At 51.7% G+C, this 20273-nt stretch overlaps 3 protein-coding genes across 7 annotated transcripts in view; 1 reads left to right on the top strand and 2 right to left on the bottom strand.

The window, feature by feature from the left end:
* DCAF1 (DDB1 and CUL4 associated factor 1) overlaps positions 1-4440 on the top strand; it is a 48036-nt gene extending 43596 nt beyond the window's left edge. Inside the window, exons 25-27 of one of the 5 annotated variants that reach the window (XR_011681200.1) lie at positions 88-216; positions 2728-2783; positions 3455-3486. Coding sequence is in view for 2 of the 5 variants with exons in the window: in XM_071439948.1 (XP_071296049.1) it covers positions 3455-3513 (59 nt within the window). In the remaining 3 variants the exon portion in view is untranslated. Of the gene's footprint in view, positions 1-87; positions 2784-3454 lie in introns of those variants that run through there. The other 4 variants (XR_011681199.1, XR_011681201.1, XM_071439949.1 and 1 more) reach the window with 4 other exon arrangements.
* A 4858-nt stretch (positions 4441-9298) lies between these two features.
* RBM15B (RNA binding motif protein 15B) lies at positions 9299-12429 on the bottom strand. The gene has a single exon (XM_071439946.1). It carries the CDS (start codon positions 12319-12321, stop codon positions 9580-9582), a length of 2742 nt encoding a protein of 913 aa, XP_071296047.1. The 5' UTR covers positions 12322-12429; the 3' UTR covers positions 9299-9579.
* A 280-nt stretch (positions 12430-12709) lies between these two features.
* Positions 12710-17371, bottom strand: MANF (mesencephalic astrocyte derived neurotrophic factor). Its single transcript, XM_071439947.1, has 4 exons — positions 17213-17371; positions 14815-14942; positions 13916-14057; positions 12710-13046 (listed from the first exon to the last, which is right to left on the bottom strand). The coding sequence occupies exons 1-4, from the start codon at positions 17298-17300 to the stop codon at positions 12862-12864; spliced, it is 543 nt and encodes a 180-aa protein (XP_071296048.1). The 5' UTR covers positions 17301-17371; the 3' UTR covers positions 12710-12861.
* Between the last annotated feature and the right edge of the window lie 2902 nt (positions 17372-20273).

Below are 20273 nucleotides of genomic sequence, written 5' to 3'. Positions count from 1 at the left end.
TGGCCACCTGCTTAAGGTCCTGACAAAGAGGTAACATCTAAATTTCCCCTGAAATGACTTAACTGACTTGTCCCTGGCTGGTATGAGTGACAGGCCATCATCACCTTGTTCACCTGGAGCTTCTCTTAGTAATCTGCTGGTAAAAACAGCTCTTATGTGAGAGACCAACTGTGCATTCTGGAAAAGGAGGTATCTGCTTTCTTCAGATGCTCCCAGGTGTGTGTGTATGTGTGAGAACTCTGTGTGAAGAAGCTTTGTATGATTGCTTGCCTGTCCTCCCTTCAAGGGGAAACAGGTTTAACTCTTACCTCACCTGTCCTCTCTGCCTCTTGTGAGCCTATAAGGACAGAGAAGCACTTTTGATCCTTGGTGCTGTTCTTTCTCTTTTGTAATTGCCTAAAGTGCAAAGCCAACATGACATTTCTGACTTCATTTCCTTTATTACACTGTTCTGAAGCTAACATAACTTTTGGGATACAATTTAAATTGTTCTCTTTTTTGGGTATTCTGCAAATACAGTGATTTGAAAATACCAAGTGTGTGTGTATGTGTGCATAGAAAGGTCTGAACTTTTTATGTAGCAATAATGTTTGGAAAAATGCTTCACAAGAAAGAAGGTGAGTAGGATAGCATGAGGCTTGGGATTTGTGACATTACATTCTGTTCCCTCTTTTGCAGCACAGTTTTTGAGTATGTGCAGCCAAACCACTTAGTTATTTTTAATTTTCAAGCTGTAAAAATGGACATAATGGACATAATATAGTTACCTTAAGTTAAAAGGTTGGTAAGGATGAGTAATTACAGTGTGCAAGGTGTTTGAAGTCCTGCAGTGATAGATTGACTCCCATCTCAGCTCTCACATCAATCTTCCCTGGCAGTGAGCTGGAGGATGAAGCATGCCAGGCCCCTCTGGGGCAGTGATGTGGCTGGCAGGCTCATCCATGTCTTCTGTGGCAATGTAGCTCAGTCATTTTTAAGGACATGGCCACATGAGGTTGCCAGAGTTATTCTGTGGGGTCATTCTGCTGTTCTCTAGAAGGAAATAGGTTTGTACTGTAGGGCCATATAAGATATTTGCACAGCTCAGTCATTCATGGCATCTTGCAGTGCAACATTTTGGGGTTACAGGGAACCTCTGTGTCCTAGTAGTGGACAGGATCTTTGTGACACAACTCCACTCGTTTTTCCTCAGGGAATGCAGAGCCAAAAGCTCTTCAGTGAGCACCTGGGGTGCTGTACCTTGAATTGTCCAAGGGGCAGCATGGCCAGGATGTTCAGGCCATTTCAATAACTCTTCCTGGAACAAACCAGGGGCTACTTGACAGAAATTTCAGGCATGCTCTGCAGAGCACTGTTATGAAGTGGCCACATCTGTACCTCATTTATAGATAGAGCTACTTGAGCAGACCTTGGATCTGTGGAGCTGCAGCCAGCCCATCCTGTGGCTGTTAGGTTGCTTAGCAGCAATTTCAGGAACTCAGAGCAGGAAGTGCAGCTCTGCCAGGCTCAAGTGTGCATGGCCCTTGATGGGTTTGATGAGTGGGGTTCTGTGGCAGCTTTTCTGTGACTTCATCTGATTTCTTTTCCCACCCAGCAAAGAGCAATTAAAATTTTCCTTTGCTTATGCTTGTTCCAGAATTAAAAGTTGGAATGGCACTGCCAGTATAGAGAGTACTGGCATGGGGTGCATTTAGAGTGTTCCCTGCTGCAGATTCTTGCTGTATTGTGGGTGAACCTCCATAACATACAGTGAGTGTTGCCAAAGCAAAATAATTCAGAGAACAATTGAAATAGGGAAGTGAGTGGCATTGGTCTCTTGTGCTTTAGAAGAGGTTCTAATTCCTTTTTTAAAATAATCCATGGAGAACCTGAATTTGTCTTCCTCCCCCTTTGTTACCACCTTGGGGACGTTAGATCTGTTTGTCAAAGCAGTTCATGCATTGTGCAGGTCTTTAAAGAGCTTCTTCCTGGGCCAGGTGGGTGTAATTTCTGAAATGCATCATAGGATGGAAGAAATACATAGAATTCTCACCAGCAGCCTGACCGACTCTTGATTCTGATTCCTCTCTTCTTCCATAATCCAAAATGGCAACTTCCAGGCAGGTCTGTGCAAACTGATTATGCCAAGCAGTTAACTGCAGTCAGGCTTACTTACAGAGCTCAGAACTGGAAGGTTGTGTGGTGAACTGGGGAATAGTGAGGAGATCCTTTCTCAAAGCTTTCCTCTGAGTTAAAAAAAACCCCAAACCAGCAAACCCCCCCCCCCCCCCCCCCCCCAAACTCCAACTTTCTCAGCTTTTCTTCTCCAGAGTTTCTGGATTTTTATCTTGCTTGTGCTTCTTTCCCTCTTACTGTGTAAGTGTAGCTGAGCACTGGCTGGTGTTTTCTAACTCCCCAGTGTAGCTGTGGCGTTTCTGGGAGCACTGATGGCCCCTCAGCTTAGGCTCAGTCTGATGGATGGTGACATGGAGCATCCCTTGCTGATCACAGTGGAAAGGCAGCTGGCTGATCTTTAGGGAGGAGGGTTGGGGGAAAGGGTTTGTGCCCTCTCTGCTTGCCTGTGATTTTTTTTCCCTAAGGATAGCATCTGAGGAGGGGTGAACCCCTTCCAGAAGGTCTTTCTATCTTAACAGGCATTTAGAGATCCACTATTTCTGAGATGGCTAAGTGGAAGTCTTGGTGTCTTTTTTTTTTTTTCTTTTCTTTTAAACTATTTTTAATACCCAGTTATCTGCTGCATCCAATGAATTCACATAAGAAAAAGAGCCAACATCACCTCTAAGGTAAGGAAGGAGCCCTCTTGCTGCCAGAGCTGCTACCACTTCCCTCTTGGACAACTGAGGGAGGAGAGATCTTGTGTTTGAAGATAAAAAGCAAGTGTGTGTATGTGTGTGTGACTGCTTCTGGTAAATCCCTTCATGCCTTCATTCTGTACCACAATGAAGAAAAGCAGGAAAAGCACAATTTGCGGGTCACCTTTAGGAAGTGACCTGTAGTTAAATTCATTACAGAAACCTCTGAGATACTAGAGGAAGGTTCTAGTTGGGAGTGTGTGGATTGCTTCCACCTTAGTGGGGTCCAGCTTACTCCATAAGGAATTACCTTGTTCACATCATACAGGGGTCAGGCTGGTGGGGCCGTCCAGCTGTGAGGAACGACTGCCACATCTGTCCAGCCCCTGGTGTGAAGAGCTGTTGCCCTTTCTTGTGCACAGGAAGTTGTGCAGGCAGCTCTGCTGGTGTCCTCCCTACCTTGTGGGGGAAAAACCTGCCAGCTGATAGGAACTGCACTTGCTAAAGCTGCTCTCCTTGAGCCTCTGTTGTAAGCAGGGAAGGAAGGCTCTGGTGCAGATTTCCTGGCTGCATTTGAGCAGTTTGGAGCACTGATGGTGCAGGGCAGGGGTGACCCTCTCCCGTGTCACAAACCCAGCATAACCCACGTGTCTCTTTTGCAGCCGACAGCTCCGATAACTCAGACCTGGAGGACGACATCATCCTGTCCCTGAACGAGTGAGGAGCGGCTGGGGCGGGGTGTGGGCAGGAGGAGATGCTCCATTCCCACAGGAGAGACCAGAGACCAAATTGGAAAGCGACTGAGCACCCCAGCCCTGCTTTTCTGGAGAGCCTGAGGATCTCCTGCCGATCCGCTCTGTTGGTTTGAGTCAGTTCGAGGCTCGGGGCTAAGTCTCAATAAAGAGACCTGGGGCTAGGCCTCATTTCTCTCTGCCTTTTTTTTTTTTAATTTTTCATTTTAGGCTGAGATGACTCTTCAAGGAAACTTCTGAAGATATTTCACAATATATTTTCTTTGTATAAAGTTCTTTCCTAAAGAACAGAAATAGTTTTATAAAAAAAAAAAAAAAAAGAAAAAAAAAAGGCAAGTGTTCTAGTAAAGAGGGGAGACCTTTGTATTCCTGTAGTACCTTGTACCATGGGGTAGGTTTGGGGAGAAAAATTGTTTAAAATTAAAAGAAAATTTATGCAACTACTAAGTGAAATAAGAGGATCATGGTTTCTAATATCATTGAGGAGTGAGAATATTTTTATTTTAAATATGATTTTATTTTTAAAAAAGAAGATCTACAGGTGTTATACCTGCTAATGCACCAATGTGTTCCAGATGCTTTTGTCCTCCAGGGAAGAGCTCCTGGGGTGTTTGCCAATGCCAATTTGTGCTGTGGTACCAGCTATAGTGGGAGGCTGAAATCCTGGCTGGGCCTAGCCAGAGCCTGGTATTCCTGAAGACATGGGAAGCTGAGATTGAAGTTTGGGCCCTTTTTCTCCCCTCTGCCCTTTGTGGTTCAAGTTTTTTAATCTTTCTTTCTTTCTTTCTTCTTTTTTTTCTTTTTTTTTTTTTTCCTCTTGCCCTCTGTGTGGAAACTGCAAATTGAAGGCCTTTTTCTTTAATGTAAAGTGTATTTATTAAAAAATTAAATACAAATCCTGTCTGTGTCTATGGCTGTGAATTGTAGCCATGCAAAAGCAGTGCTCCATGTGCCTGCAGGGCTTGGCTGAGAGCAGTCAGGTGTAGCTGGAACCTCTCTGCAGTAAGGAAGGGCAAAAGAAACATAAAGGAAACACAAAAGGGATGCCACAGCAGCTGTGGGTGCCAGTCTGATCCCTTGGGTTGCCTGACAGCCTGGAATTCTCAGTGGCATGCTCACCACCTTGAGTGGGAGCTGGATGATGCCACTGGTGCTGGGCTGTTCTTGTGTGGGGAGGTGCTCTGGAGCATCCACTCTGCAGCTCAGGCAGGGAATTCCACATCTCCCAGGATGTGCCAGGAGCTGGGAGCAGCACCCGCTTCCTCCTGTGCTTTGGCATTGCCCAGGCTGCCCTGTGGCTGTCAGGGCACAGGGAAAATCAGACTGGGGTGTGACAAGAGGCCCTGCCCTCAGAACGGGAGGCAGAAATGGCAGTGGAGTGTTTGAGTTCCCAGAGCAGCACCCACTGCCCAGCTTGGGCCTGTGCTCAGCTGGCAGGGGCATGTGCTCACTGCTTGTCTGGCCAAGGCCGTGGCTGTGCTGTTTATTCCCATCCACTCACCTTTTAACCCTCTCTCTGTTTTTGCCACTTGCAGAATAGGGTTTGAGGCAGAACAGGGAACTGGAGACTTCTCACTTCTTGACACTACAACCACTTTTCCACCAAGAACTGCTCATTTCAGCTAAGGCTCACAGTTTTACTGCTTGAACAGAAAGGATATCCTTTTGAACTGAAAGAAGGGATAGCTTTTTTCCCTCCAGCATTGCATCTACTTAATGCACTTACCCTGGGCTGCTTGTTAATAATTAAAAAGAAAGGTTCTGCTGCAACTTGTAATGGATAATTTTACCCTACACAGTTGATAAAGATGAACAAGTGACTACTACAGCATTTAAGACCAGCAATTGGAGCAGCATTCTGATTAAAGGAGGGGATTGAAAGCTGATCTGCCACCCAACAGCTGTGGAAGTAGCCTCTGCTTTATCAGAAACCCTCCCACCCAACTTCACCATAGAATATGTGCAGCTCAGGAGGAGGAAAAAAATAAAGCCTGTACTCAGCTACTACTCGCAGGGAGATGCAGTGCCAGATGTCCATCTCTTGTTCTGGCATTAAACCCCAGCTGTAATTGACTGCATCTGTTGCTGGTTTGGGCCTGGCTGTTTTGGAGGCATTTGCCAGTTTTGTGAGACAGAACCAAAACACCTGGGCTGGAGCTCCTGTGTGTGCATTTGACTTGAAGGTGAGAGAGATGCTGTGAGTATATGAGCCTCCCTCCCCTCCCACACCTGCCCCAACTGCACTGAACAGAGCCAAAGGAGTGGGTTTGGGCCTTACCCTGTGGGCCTGCAGGTCACCCCCTAAAACTGCTGAAGCAGCCCCCCCACCCCTGTCCTGGGCAGACCTGGCCCCTCTGAAGTTAAATACACACCTGGGGAAGCAGCCTGCACCCCATGCCACTGCCTGAGTTCTGGGGAAGTTCTGGGGAAGAGGTGACTGCACCAGCCTGGGTGCAAAGTGGAGTTCAGAACTGGGGACTAACAGGGTTTATTTTGTTTTTGTCAGGCCATAATTCTGCAGCTGCTTGGGATGGGGAGAATTCTCAGCATTTGGAAAATCACCTGCCACCCTGGCATCATGATTTAATCTATTTAAAAGCATGTTGCTTGGAAAGAATCCTATAATCTTCTGGAATACTTACAGCACATGGCTGATGTGCCATACAGTATTTCTTCTATGCAGCAGTCACAGACCCTGGCTTAGAGGGTGGAAGGAGATTTAATTGTCCTGCCAGCTGGCTAAGACATACTCCTACCTCTGCAGCAGAGGGGAGCAGGGAGGTGCTGTTTCCTCCCTTGATGTGAGCAGACAGGCCCAGCACAGCCTGAGCCCTCCTGTCAGCGTGCTCCTCTTTGCACAGGACCCTCGAGTACCTGCCTGGCCCACGTGGAGCACTGCAGCACCCTTCCATGGAGCACATCCTGAGGCATGCCCTGCCAGCACTGTGGGAGGGAGCAGCACATCCCTGCAGGGCTGGGGTTCAAAAACCTCCCACAGGCCAAGGCTGGCAGAGCAGGGTACAAACCTCACCAAGTGTAGCTGAGGGTAATCACTGAGGCTCCTCAGCAATGCTCAGAGCACCTCCAGGGCTCTCAGCCCTGTCTCAGTAGGAAGGACAGCCAGCAACTGCTGTTCAAGAGGTCTTGTAAGACAGAATGTTTGCTGAATGGGTGCTTAGAATAAAAGATGGGGTACCTCAGGCCAAGCAGGAACACTCTCAGACCAGCCCATCCACCACCTCACACCCTATTCTCCCTTTGAGCTTCAGATCAGCCCGAGGAGCCAGACACCAGTACCCTGCCATGATCACCCTACTGCCCCACTGCACTGGGCTGAAAGGCTCCATCCTCCCAAAACCAAACCCCAGCACTGCCTTACCCAGCACCCTCCAGCATCACTGAGGGGCCCAGGCCCCCCACCCCTGCACCTTCTCCCCAGCACTGCTGCCCATCCCAGTGCAGGGCCCGTCTTTGATGCTGCAAGATCCAGGTGCTGAGTTACCTTGCTGTAACTGCCAACCCTTCTCCAGCCTGCTTCTCTTGGAATCAGCCTGGATGCATCTGTGAAGGGAGGGGATGGTGAACACAGGTCCAGGATGGGGCCTTTGGCCATGGCACAGGCTGTTAAAGCCATGGTGTGGCTCCCTTGCCTGCTGGGGAGCAGGGAAGGCTCAGGTCAGATGGATGCTGCTGCTTCTCTCCCAGGTGTTTTTTCCCTAACTCCCCAACTTCTCCTTTACAACTATTAATTTTGGTAGGAGGGAATTTGTTGCTCTCACATGCTTAAAACCATCAGCCACCTCTCTGGGGAGAGAAATCCAAATCTCACTCAACCTTTGTCTTTTAAACAGCCCTATATTATTTATTTACTTATTTCACAAGGAAAGTGGGAGATGGGGGATTTTGGGCTGTTCCTTGGCTTTGTCAGCAAACAGTTGCAGCTTTTATAATTACTGGGGTTTTTTTTCCTTCCCTTTCCTAACACTCACACACCATAGCACACACAAGGCCATGGCACAGCACCATGAGCTGCACCTCCCTGCTACCATCAGCCAGGTGCGCACTTGTCCTGCCACCACCTCAGTGCCTCCAGCTGCTCGGACACCTCCAGGGCAGGACACTCCCACAAAAGGCTGTAATCGCTCTAGGACCGGCCCCCAGGGGTATTTAACAGCCCCTGGTTTCAGATAACACCGAACCGTTACAATTGCTGACATTTGGCACCGTCCGCGTTAGGGCAGCACTGGGGACTGGGTCAGGAGGGCGGAGTCGGTGTCCCTATAACCGTGTGAAACCGGGGCAGGCTGGCTGCTCGGGCACTGGAGCTGCTCCTCTGCTCCCACAGCACATTCCCGGCTCCCTGCTGTTCCAGTGGAGCATTCAGCTCCCCTCTGATCCGTGCCTTCACGGAAGATGCATCAAGTGAAATGCAACCCCTCCCCCAGCCCAACAAACCAACCCACACTTGTTGATATTAATAATCCATCATCAGCTGATGATGTCCCTGCAGGGTTAAAAAGTGAAAAATAACAGCATCATTAGACTGAGTTACTTTCCCTGCTTAGTAGGTTGTGACACCAGTCATACCTGAGAGGAGTTTTAGAAGGGTTTTTGGCAACCCTCAGCAAGTGAGCTGCTGGGTCACAGAGATTGGTGCTAGACAAATCTCCCACTAATTTGTTCACTTGCTTACTAAGAGAACAACAACAAAAAACCACCTGCAAATCTAAAGAAACTTTAAAATGTAGCATTTTTAATCCCACACAATTTTCTGTAAGTCTCCTAAAATCTACAGGCATCATTTTAAAAAATAAAAATATCCCCTAACAGAACAGTGTGGATTTTAACTCCAGCTTGGACTTGTTACCACATCCTTATGCTGCTAAGCACTCAAAAGGTCTGGCCTCCCAACCAACCACCTCACAGCACAGACAGCAAAGGTGATGGATCCATCCCTTTTAGAGCTCAGATTTTGATCTCCAGTGGTTCCTCTGTTACAGGTCACCTGTAGTAACAGAACACATTCTCAGCCAGCCAGACATGTTTCTGTCTGGTTTTGTAAGCCTGCAAACAAATTTAAACTTTAGGGAAAAAAAAAATAGCCATTTGTATTTCAATAAAGGATTCCAGGTAGTACAACATGATTGACTGCAAATGGGCACCTCCAGCTCATCAAACACCTTTGTGCCCCTAGCTTGTCCACATCTAATATGGGAGATATTAGAGAGTTCCCCCTTAAATCACTTGTTTTTTCTTCTGCTTGTTTTGCCTTTTATAAAAATTAGTAATGTCAAACCTTTGTTTTATTCAAGAACTTCTATGACTGAGACATGTGCCAGGTGGTCTCACACCTCACCAACTTGAATAAAGCATCCACTCCTCAGTAGCAAACTTTCTGCCAAGTATCAACTAATTTTTTGGTGCGAATGAAAAACACTTTTATTCTTGATCAGGATTTGCTTCCTTGGTTGCTGGCTTCCTGGGAAGCTTCTATTCTCAAATAGAGACTCAACAGCAAAGCATCCAGACTCAAATTTTTGAAATAAAAAGCAAACAGGACAAAAAAAAAATAGAGAACCAACCTTTCAGTCTCTGATACAGCACTAAGAACCTCCCTTCCCCTCCCACCTTGAAGGACACATATAAAGAAGAAGGAGGTGCTCAAGGTTGAGATCTGAGAACTGAACTGGGGCCTGGCCTGGCCTGGCTGCTCCTGCTTCCTTCCTGGCCACAAGAACTCGGATACCGCACAAGTTTAGAAATCCATCAGTGAACAAGGCTTTACTGACAACTTTTCATACAGTTAAAAAATAAAAATACAGAACAACAGCGGACAGTGTCACATATTAAAAACGAATAAAATGGGCTCTATTTAAAATTTTAATAGATATTATAGGTATTAAAATTAATTAGAAACTAAAAATCTTACCACTTTGGTCAAGGTGTTTTGAGCCTCAACCAAAATGATCAGCCTTAAAAACAACTGGGCTGTGTGACACACAAAGAAAACATGGAATTTGAAAAGACAGTGTGGGCTAGGCAGTGTCTTTGACTATAACTATCACCATATGTTCTTCTTCTAACTTCCCCAATGTCCTTAGTGCTGACTGGAGGTACTGCTGAGAGAACTCGCAAGGAGGGAACGCGTAAAGCATGCCTGTGCTGTCCCTGCCCTTTGCCCCTCCCACGGGCAGGCTGATAACCCCAGCAGCCTGCTTCTGTTTCAAGTAGGAGACCAGATTCCTGAGAAGCCGTCGCTGCAAGCCAGGCTCTACCACAGGGAAGGTCCCCTCGGCCCCTGCCCCTGCCGGGGCGGACTGGGTGGCCAGGAGCACGGCGTAGCCGTTGGGGCTGCCTTGTTTGATGCGCCGGGTGACTTCATCCAGCTTGGGCTGGTCCAGCCGAAGTCTCTGAGCGATTTTGAGCTGCGTCAACTTCCCGCCGGATGAATGGTCTTTGAGGAGTCCGTTGATGACACCCAGGTCTCCCTCCAGGATGTGCATAGAGGTGGGGAAGCAGCTGTTTTTTAGCACAAGAAGCCCATTCCAAGCAAGTTGCAGTGTCTGAGCATATTCTGATAAATTCTTTAGCTTTTTGGTCTCGGATTTTGGCTCCTCGTGAGTTTTGGATTCCGATTCACCAGTTCGATGATTGCGTTCGCTGTCCCTTTTTTTGGGCTGGGGAGCATCGGCCGGCTCGCGATGCGGTTTCTCCTCGGCCGTGTGACGATTGTTCTGGAGGGAGTTGCTCTGCTCTTTCTCGGCTCCGGGTTCTGTAGTGTGATTCTCCTTGCGAGCCCTGTCAGGGCTGCGGTCTAGAGCTGGCCCACTGGCCTTTGTCCTGCTTCTGTCCTCGTAAGGCGAGTGAGTAGTCCTCCCGCGGTCACTGGAAAGACTCCGGCGTCTCCGCCTCTCTTCCCACGGTTTGGGCACGCTGCGGTCGCCGTCGCTGCCCCAGCGCTCCCCGCTCCGGCTGCGCACGGACCGGCTGTAGCTCTCCAGGTTGTTCCTGCGTTCGGCGTTTTTGGCAGGGCTGGCCCAGTCCGCCTCCACAAAGCTCCTGTCTCTGTCCGAGTACAGGAGGTGCGGAGGAGTCCTATCCCGCACCCTCAAGTCTTGCTCCAGGCTCCGGTGCCGGCTGTACCCGTCAGCCAGCAGCTCGTAGTGCACGGGCAGCGGCGCGGGCTGGTACTGCTGCGGGTATCTCGTCTCTTCTGCTTTGGCAAAATCCACTCGGAGCCTCCGCTCCGGTCCACCCAAGGGAAAGCCCCTCATCTGCGCGCAGGCGGCCTGGGCAGCGTCCAGGCTCTCGTACTGGATGTAAGCGAAGCTGTCGCCCTTCACGTAGTCAATAGTCCTGATGCTGCCAAAGCGGTCGAACTCCCTGGCCAAGGCGGCCAGGGAAGTGCTAGGGCCAAGGCCCCCCACCCACAGCCGGGTGGTGGGGTTGGCTTTTCCGTAGCCGATTTTGATGGGGTTCCTGCCCACAACGCGGCCCGACATGGCCACCTTGGCCCGGTGGGCCATGTCCAAGTTCTGGAACTTGAGGAAGGCGTAGGCACCGCCCTGGCCGCGTGCGGGGCGCTTGATCACCACCTCCTCGATGATGCCGTACTTCTCGAAGGCGCGCCTCAGCTCTACCTCCGACACGTTGTGGTCCAGGTTGCCGATGAAGAGGTTGCGGGTGGCTCTCTGGTCATCCTCTGGCATCAGGTCTTCCTCGGCCACGATGGGGTAACTGTACGGGCGGCCGCGCTCATCGTACAGCCCGTAGTAATCCAGGGCCCGCTCCCGCTCCCGGGAGAGCCCGATGGCAGCCGCTTCCAGCGCGAAGGCGGCAGCGGCGGCGTGACGAGGCCGCGGCTCCCTCAGCAAGGGGCTGGTGACCGGCGACAGCGAGCGCTGCTTGTATTGGTAGGCGCTGTGCAGGGGCGGCAGGTACCCCAGCGGCTCCGGGGAGGGCGCGGGGGGCGGCGTGCGGCTGCGCCGGCCCCCGCGCAGGTACACGGGCTCCACCTTGAGCGGCCGGTCGTAGAGGAGCAGCTGCCGGGCCCGGGCGTGCCGGCGGGCGTCGCGGGCGTCCCCGGGGTGTCGGAAGTTCACGTAGGCGACGCGGCCGAGCTCGGGCGTGTGGGAGAGCTTGACACTGATGTCCCCGGCGCCCCCGCCCGCGAAGCGCTGGAAGAGGCGGAATAGCCCGTCCTCCAGCAGCTGGTCGGGCAGGGCCGCGCTCAGCCCGCTCACCAGCAGCGTCTTGTACTCGCAGGAGCCGGGCGGCTCCCCGGCCAGCCCGGCCGAGCCCCCGAGCGGCGCCAGCAGCAGCGAGGGCGCGGCGCCCGGCGGCGGCCCGGCCAGCAGCAGCGACGGGGCTACCACGGCGCCCGGCAGCGCCTTGGCCTTGGGCACGCCGAGCGCCCGGGACGAGGAGGAGGACGAGGGGGCGGCCTGGCTGCCGCCGCGGGCGCCCGAGGCCGAGCCGCTCCCCGCCGGGCGGTGGTTCGAGTCGCCGCCGCCGCCGGCGCGTTCATCGCCGCGGTGGCTGCGGGAGCTGGAGCCGCCTCCGCCGCCGCTGCTGCTGGTGGTGGTGCCGCCGCCGCCTCCGCCGCCGCCGCCGGGCGTGGACTTGTCCCGGCTGCTGCGGGAGGCGCCCGAGCTACGGTGCGGGCCGCGCCGGCTGCTGCTCTCGCGGTCGCGGTCGCGGGGCCGCTTGGCGGCGGCGGCCGCGCGTCCGCCCGCGGCCCCCGGCGGGCTCGAGTCGCGGTCGCTGCCGCGCTTCATCGCGCCGGGCCCGCGGCTCAGGAGGCGCCTCCGGCGGCCGCCGCCATCTTGGACAAAAGGGAGCGAAGGCGGCTCCGGCCGCCGCGCCGCGCGGGCCCTACGTCATCGCCCCGCGCGCGCCGCGCCGCAAGCCGGCGTCACGGGGCCATGACGTCACACGGCACTTCCCGCCGCCCGCGCGCGACGGCCGGGCGGCCAATCAGGGCGGGCGGCGAAGCTCCGCCCCTCGGCGGGCTGAGGGGGCGCGCGCGGGGCCGCTCCGCGGATGGAGGGGGGATGGCGGAACGGGGAATGTCGGAACCCGGGGAGGACGGGAAATGTCGGAACCCGGCGGGTGCGGAGGGCGCAGGGGGTGTGTCCCGCAATCACGTCACACGGCACGGCTCCGCCCGGTACACACCGGCGAACTTTAATGAAAGTCCCGTACAAAGCGCGGGGCCGGCGTCGCCCCTCAGAGCCTCGAGGTCGCCCCTCACAGTCCCCTCACAGGCCCGGTCTCGCCCCTCAGAGCCCCAGGATCCATCGCCCCGGTCTCGGCCCTCAGAGGTCTGTCCGGGCGCCGGCCGCCCTCGGCGCGTACTTGGGCATCAGTTCGTGGATCCTGCGGATGAAGTCGTACTTCTCGACACAGCCCTTGCACACCTCGCCCCAGTCATCCAGGATCCGCCGCAGCTCTTTGACGCGCAGCTTGCGCAGGTCGACGGTGCTCAGGTCGATCTGTTTGTCTGTGGGGAGAGCAGAGCTGCACTCAGACATGCCAGGTGGGCGAGGAAGCCAAAACCCAAGAGGGAGAGAGGTGCCAGGGGTGGAAGGAACGTCTAAATTAGGTTTGGACAGCAGATAAGGCTCTTAAATGCTAAAAATTATTAGAAGACAGAAAGCTTGGTTGCAGTTTAGGTGCAGGAGTTCCACAATAGCCCTGAAAGCCCCTTTATTATATGAGCAGCAGCACTTCTTTTCCACTAGATAAAAGAAATGTAGCAGAAATGAAAAGTATAAAGATACCCAATCCAAGGGGTGTCTCGAGGGGGTGTAATGGCAGCTATAAGGGAAAGCAGAAGGAGGCATTTCTAAGCCTGTTTTTGTATTAGTCTTTTCAGGAAGAGGAGTCACCTAGGAATGTAAGAGTTTAAGGAAGATGATGAGAAATAGAGAGTGGAATGCTCTGAGGAGACACCAGAAGAGGTGAGAAAGCAGCATTTATCACCCTGCTGCTGGGAACAGGAGAGCAGCTGGGACTGCAGAGCTCAGCCAAGGGCCTGAGCCCTGTCACAGTGACAGCCCTGCCTGCTGCCAGCACAGGCTGTACCACACACCCTCCCAAACAGCAATGTGAGCACAGCAGTGCTGCTACACCTGGGAGTTAGTTATTCCAGGGCTGATCAGAGTCCCTGCAGAAGCCAAGAAGGGTTAGCAGTCTTACCTAAGCATCTCCATAGAACTCTCTAGGATGTTGTTCATGGAGAGCAACCCAGGTTGTGCAACCTAACTAGGCTACAGAACTCAGGACTGAGTGGTTTTAGGATGTTGCTTCACCCGCAGTCATCCACACCCCAGCAAATCATGAGCATTTCCTCTCGTGCTGGCAACTCACCGTATTTTAGTTCACAGATCTGACTGTCTTTCTTCTTTAGCTTCTCACAGATCTTTTCCACAGGGATGTGGTGACTCATGGGCTTTGATACCTCGTTAATGATTTTGGTGGCTGCATCACTTGTGGCCCCAATGTAATAGCACTAGAGGAAAGAAAAGAGTGAAGTGGGGATGCATGGAAAGAAAGCTTCTAAAAGCAGAGTTTTCTGTCCCTGTCATAATTGTTTTTGCAGCTTGATGTTTACAGTTAGAGAACCTCCCCAAGGGACTGCTAGAGCTGGGCAAAAGGAGCCTAACTAAGCCCAGAATATTGAGCAGGTGTTTTCCATTGCAATGATTTTACAGCTGCTGAGGCTGGTCTTGTTTCTTAACTTTATAAAAATTGAACAGGATTAGAAATAATTTTCATTCAAAGAGCCTCTCTGAAATGTTCCCCCTCTGCATGTCAGATGGTATCTCTGTAGTTCTCTGAGGAGAGTTCAGGCCTTTTCATTGGGCCTCTTCATTCACAAATTGCCTCTGGTTTTAGTTAGAGCAATTTGGTTTTCCTTTGTTTAGTTTTCAGCTAAACAGTTGAAGAGTATAAATATTTTAACAGATTATATAGCACCCCAAATACCATTTAAGGGACAGGGAAGCCCTACAGCAAACAAAAGCTTTGTAATATCCAGTGCTTCAGTAACAGTGAGATGCCAGCCAGTCCAATCACTGTGGACAGGGTGGTGTTTTTTTCCTTTTTTTTTAAGGTAAAGAGATTGAACTCCACAAGTCCTTTCATAAAAAATACAGGACCCACTGTGGCCACAGAGCCAGCAAAAACAGCCCTTGGGAAGCCACATCATACAAACTCAGTTTCCCCTCATTTGCAGAAGGGAAATATTACTGACTCCCCCTACTTACCAGGCGATTCTCTTTTCCCTTTGCTTCTTTGCAGGATTTCAAGAGCTCCTTTTCAATACTGGAAGGTGTGAATTCAACGTCATTGTCCTTTAGACTCTGGTAGAACCTTCCCAGGAATGTGACACACACTGGAAGGGAAGATGGATGGAGTTATCAGCCAGAGCAGTAATCTCATGGCAGCTCTTAGAGAACACTTGTAGGGAAATGGAATCAGGGGGGTTTGGATAACAGTTTGGATAGCTGGAAAACAGTGAAGTTTTCTGAACTTCACCCATGGTTCAGAAAGTCATTCAGAGCACACGTGAATCAACAACATGCCCTGATGCTTTTGGTGGGTTTGTGACAATCTGAGAAATGAGATCCATGGGAGTGTCTAGGGCTCTCTCTACATTGTCCTGAGTGAGCACAGGATCATATGATGGACACAAAACAACGCCCATGCAAAAATGTACATTTAAAGTTGTCTTGCTGCTTTGGGAAGCAACTTGTAAGAACATGAGTGTGAAACCCAGTGCTGATTGAAAACCAACTCTGTACATAATCCTCTGAGACTCCCCATGTGCTGACTTCAGTAACAGGGTATCACTGATTACCAGGCTGCTTCAGTTGAAATTACTTCCAAGAGAAAAAGAAATGTGATCCCATGCTCTGTCCCCGTGGCACCTTTCTCCTTCTTTCATTTCCATAAGCTTCTGATGCAGTTTCAGATGGAAAGAGGGAAGACTCTTAGACATAAGGCACCTCCCACAAGTGCAGCTGCAGCTGAGAGGACAGATCCAAGTTCCTGCCTATGGGAAGGGCTGCACAAACCGGTCATTGCTCCTTCCCTGGGCAGCAGTTGCTCCACACGTGCTCCAAAGTGCAGCAGCCCCGTGTGTGGCTGGGAAGGAGGGCAGACAGCCTGTGGGATGACTCAGGGACACCCCGAGTGTCAGATTTTGGTCATCCTGCTGCTCACAACTCATCTGTGGATATCAGCATCACCTGCAGCACTCTCAGTCCTCCCAACTCCTGCTCAGCTCCTGGGGATTCTCACACCTTCCCATGCAAGATGAGTGCCAGGAACCATCCTGCCTCTAAGAAACAGGTATGAGTTATGGCTTTTATGGGATTTGTTTACTCCAACAGGAAGGGACTGGAAAATATTATTGTCATTAGCAACTTGTGTTCAACTCAGAACACAATGCATGGCACAGTAATTGGGCATGACAGGAAATGGAGCATGGCCATCACAGAACTGAGCAGAAATGTACTCTCATTATATCAAAACTAGAACTAATTATAAGATGGGCCATTTTGGAAAACATTTTTTTGTATGCATACAGCACACCCTTATTTACCTCCCACCCATCTATCCCCAGTCACAGACACACTGATGTCCACTGTAAGCTATTGGGAAGTGAAAACCTTGGGAAGAAAAAACTTGCTGCAGGCAGTGACACTGACAGCCACCGTAGGACAGAAACATGTTTCCAGTCTAGTGCTGCAACAGCAGCTGGAAGTTTTGATTTACGGGGTTCCTTCCCCTCACTCTGTCCTACTGCAGAGGAGGGTATTAGCATCCCAAACTCCCAGCCAGCTACAAGAGCCCCACCTCAAGTTCTTCTTGCTTCACTGGGGGAATCTGTTCAGTTCACTGCACAGGAGCAGCTTAATTTGCTGTGCAGCTCAACAGGTTCCACCCCCGAGGCGTTTGTATTTCCGTGGTACACAAAGGGCCCGACTTGATTTGGATCAGCTGCTCGCGGCTCCCGGCTGTGCGCACTGAGAGGACTCCGAGCACTCCGTAATACTGGGATGACTAAGGGGGAGTCCTGGCTGAGTAACCTCACTCGTGTTCTCCCGCTCCCTGCCCTGCTCACCGTCACCCGGCAGGGACAGCGGGCGGGGAGCGCTGCCCGCTCAGTGCCGAGCTGCGACTGTGCCGGTCTCCCGGAGTCGTCGCTCCTCTTTCCTGTGGGGACTCTACACTACCGCTGACCCCGTGGACCGGCAACTTCCCGGCAGAGTGCAGTACTCTCGGAAGGGAGATCCCGTCCCCGGCGCGGGGCACGGCTGGAAGCCCCGCCCCGCCTGCCCCGCGGGCCGCCCGCCGCATCGCCCCGGCACCGGACACCCTCGAGCACCGCCCCGGCACCGGTGGCCTGCGAGCGGCGCCCGGCCAGGCCCGTCCGCACTTAGCCAGACTTGGGAGACTTTTCCTGCCGCTGGAGGCAGCGCTCCCGCCGGCCCGGCCCGGCCCGGCCCGGCGGCCGAGCTGTCACTCGGGGCTGTCACAGCCCTGAGGCTGCTCCGCGTCCCGGCCCCACATCCTGGCGGACGGGCCAGACTGCGGGAGACGGCGGCGAGGAACGGCCTCCCCCCGCCGTACCCGCGGGCCGGGCCCGGCCGCACTCACCCTCGCAGTCCCCGTCGCGCAGCGCTCGGCCACCGGCCGGCAGCAGGAGCAGGGCCAGCGCCGCGCAAAGCCCGTGGGCCGCCCGCATCCCGCCTCGCCCGGCAGCGCCCGCCGCACCGGCACCACCACCCCACACCGGCTGCCCCCGCCGCCGCCGCCCCATTGGCCCGCTCCCCTCCCGGCCGCCACGCTCTCCGCTCCCATTGGCCGCGCCGTCGCCTCCACGGGAGAGTTGGCGGCCGCTGATTGGGGAGAGGCGGCGGAGCGGCGGCGCGCGGCGCGGGTCCCCGCCCCCCTTCGCTGCCATCTTTGGTAAGGGAAGGGCGCTCGCGAGCGCTCCCTGACGGCGGCCGCAGGCGCCATCTTGGAAAGGGGCAGATCCTCACACCTGAGGGCGGGCGGGGCCGGTCCGCCCCTCCGTCCCTCTCCCGGCGGTTTGAAGCAGTATGAAGCAGCGCGAGGCAGCGCAAGGTGCGGCTGAGGGGTCGCTCGAGGGCCGTGGGCAGGCGGTTCGTGGGATAGGTGTCCCGTGAGGGCTGGGAGTGGCAGGGACTGGCGGCTCTGGGCACACCCTGTGAGGTACAAGGACTGGATGCTTTGAGGAGGGACAGCGGAGAGGTTAAAATAGCAACCTGTGTGCATTTGTTTCTGGCTTCTTAGGTGAGTGTTTTTGCAGAAAGAAATGTTGTTTGTTTAATTCCAACTTAATATTCTAGTCGCTGGGCCTAATCACCTTTTGTTCAGGCACGCAGGGGGGGTTCTAGGGGTTGTCCTGTGGCAGGGCTAGGAGTTGGACTTTGGTGAACCTCGTGGGTCTTTTCCAACTCAGAATATTTTTGTTCTGTTCCAAAAGTTCTCACAGTTTGTGCCATTAACTACCTTCAACAATCCCCAACACTGTGAGTTTATAACTGAAATTCCCGTGGAGTTGGGAGAGGAGCACATGCCTGCTGATAGCTCCTTGTGCGGCTTTATGAATAACTCTGTATATCCTGGGATATCATTCCAGTGAAAGAGGGGAGAGGCAAAGTCATCCAGCCCTGTACTACGGCAAGGGGGCTCCCATGGAGCTCTGTGCACTCTCTTGCACAGCCAGGCTCTTGAGGCAGCCTGGTGGGGCACTGCCTAATCAGAATGTTCTTGCAGGTCATCAGGTGCAAGTGATAAGCTTGACGAGGTGAGACAGGCAGTGTGGGGAGGAGGAGCACCTGACTCAGGAAAGGGCACAGCAGGTGAGCAGTAATTAGGACACTAATTACCTGTGAGAGTACATCATGTGTTCATTAGGAGACATGGTTTTGCACATTTCTAGATTTTTTATCTCTCCAAATGTGGTTATTAAGATCAATATAAATATTATTAAGTCAGTCCATAAGGATTTCCAGAATTGCTCAATATCAGTATGCTTTAGGAAAATTATTGGCTTTTTAAAAATAATACTCATTGCCCACTAAAGTCACTTAGCTGTGAAGAGAAATGGTTGTTTCTTATCAGGATAGTGGCCAAAAGAACTGTGAGATGAAGTGGCTTTGTAATTAGGTGGGAATAGGGCTTAAATTTGGAATTAGGAAGGTCATAATAAGGACAGAGTTTACTTACCAAAATAGTGCAGTTATGAAATATCTTCACACTAAGAACTTTATACATTTTCGTAGAACAGAAGATAAGTGATTTTATTTGGTTTTGGATTGGGAAACGAGCCTCTGTGTTTCAATATGGGATTTTCAAATGAGTCTGAGGAAAACCAAGGACTCCTTTTGTGTTTTTGGTTTTTTCCTTCTTTTTATTTATAGTTTGTTTCAGCATCTAGAATAGATTCCTTGCATTTTACTTTGTGCTTCTTCTTGATCCATGGTGAGGTTTTTGGGGCTCTATTTGTTCCACCACCCTCCAGGCCCTGTCTCTCTGAAGCATTAGGGATTGTCCTGGCTGAGACCTGGGTGATGCAGAGCTTGTGCTGCTCCTCACTGTTGTTTCTTCCTAGTATCCAGTCTAATCCTGGTCTTGGTCAGTGTGAAGCCATTCCCTTGTGTCCTTATCACTCTGGGGCCTGGTCCAAAGTCCCTCTCCTGCTCTCTTGGAATGCCTTTAGGTGCTGGAAGGTGCTCTGAGGTCTGCCTGGACCCTTCTCTGCTCTGGGCTAGTCAGCCAATTGAGTGGGCAGGAGAGTTCATTTGGCTCCGTGCGTCTGTGGGGATTGGAGTCAGGCAAAGGGAGGTGCAGGCAAGCAGAGGCTGTTCCTGGCAGCTGTGGGGGCTGGGGCTGTGCTGGCTCTGCCTTCTGAGAACACAAATCTCTTACAGCCATGGGGAGGGGTGCAGGGGCTCAGCCTCGGGTGTTGGGCTGCAAGGACAAAGTGATTTCTGTCAGGGGGACAGGAAACAGTTTGGGAAAAGTTAACGCAGTACTGCTGTGAATGAATGCTGAAAATAAGATGAAGTGTAATAGATCTATTATTCCAAATTTGGGTTTAATTTATGTGGGATTGACAGAAAAGGCCATCAAAAGAGAGAAGTGGTGTGTGAACCTTCTCTTAAGACACCTGAGCTCGGAGCTCTGCCTTGTGAACTGTCTGTGTTTGTGTCCACGGCTTGTTAAGAATCCTCCAGAAATGGAGGCACATTTATGCATAGGGTGTAGAAGGCTGCATCTTTCATCTGCCAGGTTAGAGTCATTTCTAGAGGTTTAATTTCTCCTCTTATCAGCTTTGTAGTGAAATTCATACTGAGTTGGACAAGTCATATTTTGAAACTGGGCTGAAATTTTCTTATTTAGATAAGAAGAGGTATTTGGACATGGGATTTAGATTTCAATCTGACTAGTGGCAGCTTAAATAAAGTATTGGACTTGCACTGAAAAAAATTGTTCTGTTGGTTTAGCAGAAACTAGAGTATTTTTAAAACTCTTGTTTAAAGCTGAGGGCTTCACACATCTTTTGTTGTGCCAAAACACAGTGTTTATTACCTGTCCTTGGTTAGTTAAGTAAGTATTTTTTATTCAGACAAATTAAGGTTTAATAAGCTGGCTTAGAAACAGTCTCAAAGGGTCTGATTGAAGACAG

The sequence above is a fragment of the Agelaius tricolor genome, unplaced genomic scaffold (genome assembly GCF_023055355.1).
Source record: "Agelaius tricolor isolate 1412-34295 unplaced genomic scaffold, bAgeTri1.0.p SCAF_14, whole genome shotgun sequence".
NCBI classification, from domain to species: Eukaryota; Metazoa; Chordata; class Aves; order Passeriformes; family Icteridae; genus Agelaius; species Agelaius tricolor.
This window is presented reverse-complemented; position numbering and strand designations above follow the sequence as displayed.